The 8,957-nt window shown below is 29.0% G+C and overlaps 1 protein-coding gene across 1 annotated transcript; it reads left to right on the plus strand.

Annotated features, from left to right (window-relative positions):
• The first annotated feature begins 3,309 nt into the window (after window positions 1-3,309).
• Window positions 3,310-6,885, plus strand: HELRODRAFT_190664 (hypothetical protein). Its single transcript, XM_009014701.1, has 6 exons — window positions 3,310-3,495; window positions 3,804-3,973; window positions 4,280-5,008; window positions 5,220-5,339; window positions 5,596-5,768; window positions 6,186-6,885. Exons 1-6 carry the CDS (start codon window positions 3,403-3,405, stop codon window positions 6,353-6,355), a joined length of 1,455 nt encoding a protein of 484 aa, XP_009012949.1. The 5' UTR covers window positions 3,310-3,402; the 3' UTR covers window positions 6,356-6,885.
• The last annotated feature ends 2,072 nt before the right edge of the window (window positions 6,886-8,957 follow it).

Consider the following 8,957-nt stretch of genomic DNA (forward strand, 5'->3'; position numbering starts at 1 on the left):
ATCTTATTTATTTATTTAATTTAAATGAAAATAGAGAAACGCAAAGAAGCCGACCGGTCGGCAAAGAAAAGAACTTCAAAGAAAGGTATCTATATAGGATATATGCTCTAACTCTATATAACTCTATATAACTCTATATAACTCTATATAACTCTATATAACTCTATATAACTCTATATAACTCTATATAACTCTATATAACTCTATATAACTCTATATAACTCTATATAACTCTATATAACTCTATATAACTCTATATAACTCTATATAACTCTATATAACTCTATATAACTCTATATAACTCTATATAACTCTATATAACTCTATATAACTCTATATAACTCTATATAACTCTATATAACTCTATATAACTCTATATAACTCTATATAACTCTATATAACTCTATATAACTCTATATAACTCTATATAACTCTATATAACTCTTTATAACCATACGTACCACCACATTCAATCAATAAAAATCCCACTAAAACCAGGATCCACCGCGTACCTGTTATGTGTATGATGTGAAACAAATAAAAAAAAACAAAGCAAAAAACACACCACCATGTAGAGTAAAAGAATAGAAGTTCATAACCTACCTATGTAACTAAATTACCTTATGCCCTAGCCTACCTATATAATAAATTAATTTTTATCTCACCTACCTATGTTTCATTAACTTAACTTAAGACTCATGAAGAAAGAGAAAAAGGAGTAAAACAGAACATAACCACCATGTAGAGTAAAAGAATAGAAGTTCATAACCTACCTATGTAACTAAATTACCTTATGCCCTAGCCTACCTATATAATAAATTAATTTTTATCTCACCTACCTATGTTTCATTAACTTAACTTAAGACTCATGAAGAAAGAGAAAAAGGAGTAAAACAGAACATAAAATACTACCACACAAACAAACATGATGTATGTATATATGTATGAGCAACCGCTAAAGAACCCACCTAAAATATAAAAAAACACAACATACAATCACACAAACCACAGGCATGCAAACTCCTTATAACTCTATATAACTCTATATAATTAAATAAATAAAAATAAAAAAATAAAATAAATGAGATCAGGCAGACTGCTTCATGCGAGGCAGAATGCCTGATCTTATTTTCACGTTTTCTCAGCTCCTATTTATACTCGTTTCAACCATACACTTTCACCATTTCAATCATTCACATCAGTAAAAAACTTATTTAATGTATATACTACAGTTTTATACAGTCTTAACCACAATGTCAACAGTACTAAATTGACGTCATCGAACGAACGCCTTCGAAATTTTCTGATTGGCTGGTTGAATCTGCTATATTGCTTTTATATAAAACATATAATCTTATTAATTATTTGTATACATGGATTCTAGTTACTTTATATATATATATATATATATATTCATTATAATTGCAACAGTAATCAATGCTACATATGTATGCCGCAGTTCAAAATTTTCGGGGAGAGTTCAAAATAGTTTGAGATCACACCTTGCTTAACATCCGATTCCAAGCCGAGCCGTTAAGCTAAGCTGAGCCATTATGCATAGATTTATAAGCGCTTTTATAATAAAATTATGCTCGCTTTATATATAGAGTATATAAATTCCTTATAAACGCAACAGTCGTAATCAGTGCTACATATGTGCGCAAATTTTTCTTGGAGAATTCCAAATGGTTTAAGACCACACCTTGCTTAACATCCAATTCCAAGCCGAGTCGAGCCAAGCTGAGCCAATATGCATAGAGTTATAAGCGCTTTTATATTAAAATTTTGCTTGCTTTATATAGACTATATAGTATATAAATTCATTATAAACGCAACAGTAATCAGTGCTACATATGTGCGCACGCAGTTCAAATTTTTCTGCAAAAATTCCAAATAGTTTGAGACCACACCTTCCAATTCCAAGCCAGCCGAGCCAAGTCGAGCCAAGCTGAGCTAATATGCATAGATTTATAAGCGCTTTTATATTAAAATTTTGCTCGCTTTGTATATATATAGTATATAAATTCATTATAAACGCAACAATAATCAGTGCTACATATGTGCGCACGCAGTTCAAATTTATAATTTATTATAAATTTTATTTGATGTTTTTTAATTAGTCAGGTCACAATCATCATCATCATCGATATCGCAATGAAATCAAATTGAGAATTTTTTATATTAAAAAAAAGTATCTTTATTTATTTTATGATACTATTTTGTTCAGTAAGATACTGTTTGATACATATAACTAGAATAAATATAACGACCTTCGCTCACTTTCAACGGTTGAGCAAGGAGCTTACTTCTGGAGGGGAGATGAAGGGTGAGGTTCGAGTCAAAAGTTACGATAGTATATTTACTAATTACGGAATATTGCTTTTATTTAAAATGTTAAAATTTTATTTTTTTAAATTGTTATTCAATATGGTAATTAATTACTTTTTTTTTGTTGTTTAATGGTAAATAGGCCTCCCCTTGAACGAACTAACATTGAATCACATAGGATTCTATGGTTCAATAAAAGTTATGTAATAAATTTCATGAAAATTTTGAATTTTTACCCTAATTTAAATAACTTTAATAAACATATAAAATCTTTGGTGTTTAATATATCATATAAAAGTTTGTATCAAATTATCATGTTGTTGTTGTTGCCCTATGTCTGAGTTGGGCAAACAACGGCATCGCGAAGCCATTTTATGCGGCCCGCGAGGCCTTATTTGTTCGACCAAAAAAAGATCACATTACGACCATAAAAAAGGTCCAAAAAATTTGCTTTTAAAATGGCCCTTCTGAACGCTGTAATTGTGGCATAGTCGATCAACTCGATCAACAGTCGCTTTCGTTTTATTGCAGTCTAATATCATCTTTGGTTTTCCAGTCAATTATCAATTTCAGCATCTGAATGCATAGCAGATTGCAATATAACAGATTTTTTTGGCACGTATGAAACTAAAGTTTACCGTTGAGTGAAACCAAACAAAGATGACCCTACATCTCAATTTTTACTTGTTGGAAAACCAGGCTGTATGGCAGGCTTATGGCAAACTACACTCCTTGTTCCAAGGAGTGTAGTTTGTTTTCTCCACAAATTTTCTGCTTATGTTGTATTCGTAAACCAATTGTCTGTTGCCATGTTGACTCCAGAGTCGAAGATTGGTTCTGCTAATGTTTACATGCTCTTTTATTTTCTTCATGACCAACATAAGGCATCCCATTGAATGTGTAACCAGAAGTGCAATCACACAAAACAATTTCATAGGTATATTTACAATTTGTTATCTTTTTTACTTTTAACAAATTACTTCGTTGCTAACTTAACGTAAATCAACCACATGTTTTTGACTTTAACTGTTTCTAATTAAGAATTTAATTGATTTGAATTATTAAAAGTGAAAAATGATCAGAACATTGCTTGGGTTGTGCGATCCGTCGAGTCGATACGATGAAAGTTCATCTGACTATTTTATCAATCGGCTTGGTGGGAAACCGGTAAGTAACTATCAAATCAAATTCCTCCTATCTATGGGCTTTTATGGCATGTCTTTAAATTTAAAGTTAAACTTTAATGAAATATTAATTTAAAATAAAATATTAATTATTTGATTAAATACTATTGTTTTGTGTTTTTTAATTTATTTAATAATTAATACTTGTTAAATTTTTAACTCATATTCATTATTTATCTTTACATTTTCATTTTGCACATATATGCGGTTTACATTTCAATTAATTATGAAATTAAATGAAAATGCTAACCAAATCATAAAAAAAATAAAAATCTTTTTATCAAAAATTAGGATTGGTTGGACAATTCCCCGGAAATAAAAGACATCGAATGCGACAACTGCCATGGGACCTCCATGTTGTTTATCTGCCAGTTGTACTGCCCCATGCAGGGATCTGTCAATCACAGAGTTCTCTACTTTTTTGTCTGCCCGCGAGAAGTTTGCAACAAGTCATGCAAAAGGTAGCTAGCTATTGAAACAATTTTTACATATAAAAGTTTTAATATTAATATATACATATATACATTCACATATACAATACAAAACATATATAGAAATACCATACATTATAATTTATTGCCTTTGTGTGCAATAAAAGGCATCATAGGAATAATTTGATAATAATAATACTAATAAAATAATTTAAATATTTAGAAATAGTTATAGTTAATAGGAAATATTATAGTTATAGTGGAATTAGTTATTCTTTATTACAAGTTTTTTTATTTTTTTTTATAAAATAAAATTATTTGTTTTATTTTTTGCAGTTGGGCTGTTATAAGGTGCCAAACAAACAAACCAGAAGTCCCAGAGGTGCATACCGAGTCTGTGGTCAAAATTAATTCAGCCTTCAATGAATTTGATTTTGATTCAATGAATTGGGACGCTCCTGCTGATGAAACTGCAACAACGACGACGATGATGACCTCTGACAATTTTCCACTAAACTCCAACGCTAATAATGTTTTAAATAATGTAGCAGCCATCAAGCCAACATTTGGTGCACATTCTAGAGAAAGTCAAACAACAAACAAATCAACTACACCTAGAAACATTCTCTCGACAGATAATAATAGTTCAATAAATATTGAAACTGGTAGTACAAAAGTGCCGTCTCGTGAAGAAAAAACAAATGAACACCAAATGAATTCTGTTGGAGAAGATATGTTGAGATTATCACTGCAGGAAAACCTACCAATTAGCACAATGACAGACCCAGAGACAGAGAAAATTATTAAATCCAGTGTATTTAAAGATTATCTCATTGGTGATGTAGGAGAACCACACCCCAAAGAAGTTTCTAATTTTGATAAATTAGTGCATGAACGGTTAATGTTCAAACCAATGTATATAGATGTGATTGAAGAAATGGATGATGACGATGAAGATGACGAAGATCTTGACGACGATGATGGTGGTGATGGTGGTTCTTGGAAAGAAGGTCAAGGTGATAATATGAGAGGGTGCTTTGAAGATAAGGATTTAAAAAACTTCAAGTATTTTAATTAATTTTTTTCAGATTTTGAAATGTTTTTCATTGTAAATACTATTTCTGTCTCGTTAATACTATTTTTATCTCTCTTCAAACTATTTTTGTTAATTATTTTTTTTTCTAATTTGATAAAAACTCTCTAATAAAGAGTATAAATAGCCATGTTTTACGAATTGAATTTTTCAAATTTTGTCGTTTAAATCCACGCCATCTAGCTCGGGGTTGGGTAGCAAATGTACGATGGATTCCTCCGAGGATTTCAAACTCTACGACATGTCTGACATTCAACAGGAGTTTTTTGAAAGGGTGAGAAAATATCCCAAACAAATCATCAGGTATATTTGCCATCATCAATCTAATCATAATAATAATAATAATTAATAATAATAATAATTAAATAATGGAGACTCTTGTTATATACACGATAAAATAACATAAATAAGATAGAGTAAAATAAAATGCAATAAGGTGGAATATTTAAAATTAAATGGCCATTGTTTGTTTCAAATTCAATAATTAATTAATTAATTAGTTAATTAATAATTAATTAATCAATAATAATGATAATAATAATTTTGAAATTAATGACAGGTACTCCTACAAAGGCAAACCCCTATATTACAACAAGCCAATAAAACCCGATGAAATTCCAAAATGTGAGTGCGGTTGTTCCAGGGAGTTTGAGGTACAGCTACTTCCCACCATCATTAATTATCTAGCGGTAGTTTGTACCGAAGAAAAACGTACTACACCCATTTTTGAAAGTAAGTTCTCCTGCTGTGTATCTATGTATGTTGTATCTATGTATGTTGTATCTATGAACGTTGTATCTATGGATGTTGTATCTATGGATGTTGTATCTATGGATGTTGTATCTACGTATGTTGTCTCTATCTATGTTGTATCTATGGATGTTGTATCTATGGATGTTGTATCTACGTATGTTGTATCTATCTATGTTGTATCTATGTATGTTGTATCTATCTATGTTTTTTATTTCTATTTTTATTTCATCCATTGTTTCATTTATTTATCTATGTGTTTATACTATCTTTGTATTTTGTATGATGATGAGCTCATGGTCTCAATAATTTGGTCATTATTATCATTATTAAAATTATTTTCATAATTACTGTAATTATTCTTATAATTATCATAATTATTATATTATTACGACACAGATGTAGATTTCGGCTCTGTCTACGTATACACGTGCCCGCGTAACTGTTGGTCCAGTGAGGGTATGACATACAGGCGAGAATACGTAGAAATCCAAGTGGATAGGGGTCTGGATGAAATTTGTAGAAGTAGCAGTGATCGTCCCACTAGAAGAGGGAGATATAAATTTTAAATTACAGTTGATGATGGCTATAAATTTGAAATTATAGTTAATTATGGTTATAAATTTTAAGTTATAGCTAATTCTAGTGATAAAACTATCTTAAACTACAGTTCATTATGGTTATAAATTTTAAATTATTGTTAATTATAGCTATAAATTTTAAATTATAGTTAATTATGGTCATAAATTTCAAGTTATAGCTAATTCTGATGGTAAAACTACGAAATTATGAATGTATGGTCTAATTATAGTTAATTATAATTATAAATTTTAAACTATAGTTAATTATGATAATAATATAATTAGAAATTTATGATGAAAATTAATATATATATGTATATATTCAATTCGTAAGATTAACATTTGCAAACTTCAAATTTGTGCAAGTACTATAGTTCGATTCCGGTGTTATCAAGCGAGTTTTTAGTGGTGTTTTGCTTTGCTTCTTCTTTCCTCCTCTTTTTTTCATGAATTAATGAATTATGTTTTGTAAAATAAGTTAATTATTTTCATGATCTAATGAATTATATTTTGTAAAATAAGTTAATTATTTTCATGAATTTCGTTTCGTAAAATAAGTTAAAAACGCTATGTCTTGAAAAGTTTATTCAAACTAGAAAAAAAAAATCGAGTAAAACACGTTTTATTAATATATGCATATTGTAATGTACGCACGTATATGTACGTATTTGTGTAATATATAAGGTATGCAATACAACAAATACCATGTATTAGCGATATACAGAGGTTTGTTTGCCCATCCGTTATTCGTCCGTCACATTCATTCATCCATAGCGATGAATGAGTGGCTGAAAAAACTTAAAACTATATATAAATACAAACACACACATATTATATATATATATATATACATATATATATATATATATATATATTATACGAATAATAAGTATACTATATTATATGATATAAATAACATTGTATGTTGGCATATTTACACATGAGGTCGTAACTTGCAATAATTAGTCGACACGTACATTAAAAAGAGTAAATTATTGAGTAAGTTTTATATATAATAATAATAGTGTCAATATGTGTGCTTGTGTGTGTGTGTGTGTGTGTGTGTGTTTATGTTGTGTGTGTGAGCTTTGACATAAATGAATTATTTATTATTGGGGACATGTATATCTGAAGAGTGCATACGCAAGTATAATGCACACTAGTGATACAAAAGATTGTATTAATTCATGTATACACGTTAAATGTACATACATACACGCACAAACATGCACACACATATATATACACATACACACACACATATGTACAGTACATACATATGCATACATATAAGCGTGCAACAAACGTATTAGAAAAGTGGTGTCACCTTCGATAGTTAAGTATCTTTTTTTAAATATAACCAACATTTTTAAGCGAACATTAAAAGAAGAAGAAAAAAATTAATAGATATGTTTGTAAAAAAATAAGTATATTTAATCACGTACACAAAGTCAATTCAAATAATTCATTTTTTTAAATTATATTGTCATTTTCTTAGGTTTTTACAGTGATTTTCCGCGTTTTTTGTGACATTTCGCCCTCCTAAAGACATAATGAGACAAACTAAACTACTAAAAACTTGAACTTATGCGTTACAAACAGTAAACCTGAAGCTAACTATACAAAAATATATTTGTTTATGTACAAAAATACAAAAGCTCACACACAAAAACACACACAGACACATTCTTACACACAAAATCTCACAGGCAGGCACAGATACTCAAGCACACACGCACGCAATCTTACGCAAAATACACGTTTAACGCTACACGGTACACATTTCCATACATATATATATATATATATATATATATATATATATATATATATATATATATATATATATATACAAATACAGACACATATTCATGCACAAACACACATACAAACGCATACTCACGTACAAACACACACACACAAATGCAAAATATTTTCTTCATATCCATCAGTGCATGGCAAAACTTCGAAACAAAATAAATAAACTGAAATATTCGGAGTTGTTAAATGCATGTAAAAGAATGAATGTATCGATGAGTGAATGAATGAAACGATGAATGAATGAGTGAATGAATGAACGGATGAATGCATAAAAAATATTCACATAGATTAACATTTTGGCTAACAACTCGGAATAAAACTGATTGTTTCTAAAAAACCCTTCAACAGTTTCTCTAGCAATAATTATTATTTGCGCATACCTTAATTCTTACATACACTTCTGTTATAACTTGCGAGTATTTCTTAATTAATTAATTTGTCAATTAATCAATTAACTATTTAAATAATAAATAATCAACCAATTAAAGTATATCAACAGCTGACATCACAATTATCTTCATTCTAGTTTCAAGATAAATGAATGAATGAATGAATAAATAAATAAATAAATAGATGAATGAATCAATCAATCAATCGATAAATGAATGAATGAAAAAATGAATGAATAAAAAAAAATGAATGCAGGTAGTCTCCAAAGATTTTTCACTTATAATAGGGAAATATAGATTTTTATATAGATATAGATTTTTCACTTATAAAACCGATGAAAAATCACATATATCAACAGATGCTCGTAAAACGTGTGTGT

This window comes from Helobdella robusta, assembly GCF_000326865.2.
Source record: "Helobdella robusta unplaced genomic scaffold HELROscaffold_14, whole genome shotgun sequence".
In the NCBI taxonomy this organism is placed as follows: Eukaryota; Metazoa; Annelida; class Clitellata; order Rhynchobdellida; family Glossiphoniidae; genus Helobdella; species Helobdella robusta.

Excerpts from the sequence above, each read along its gene's own strand:
- HELRODRAFT_190664 (XM_009014701.1), top strand. The coding sequence starts at position 3,403 with ATGATCAGAACATTGCTTGGGTTGTGCGATCCGTCGAGTCGATACGAT. Across the intron at positions 3,974-4,279 it reads TGCAACAAGTCATGCAAAAG|TTGGGCTGTTATAAGGTGCC; the intron begins GTAGCTAGCTAT and ends TATTTTTTGCAG. Across the intron at positions 5,009-5,219 it reads AAGGATTTAAAAAACTTCAA|CTCGGGGTTGGGTAGCAAAT; the intron begins GTATTTTAATTA and ends CACGCCATCTAG.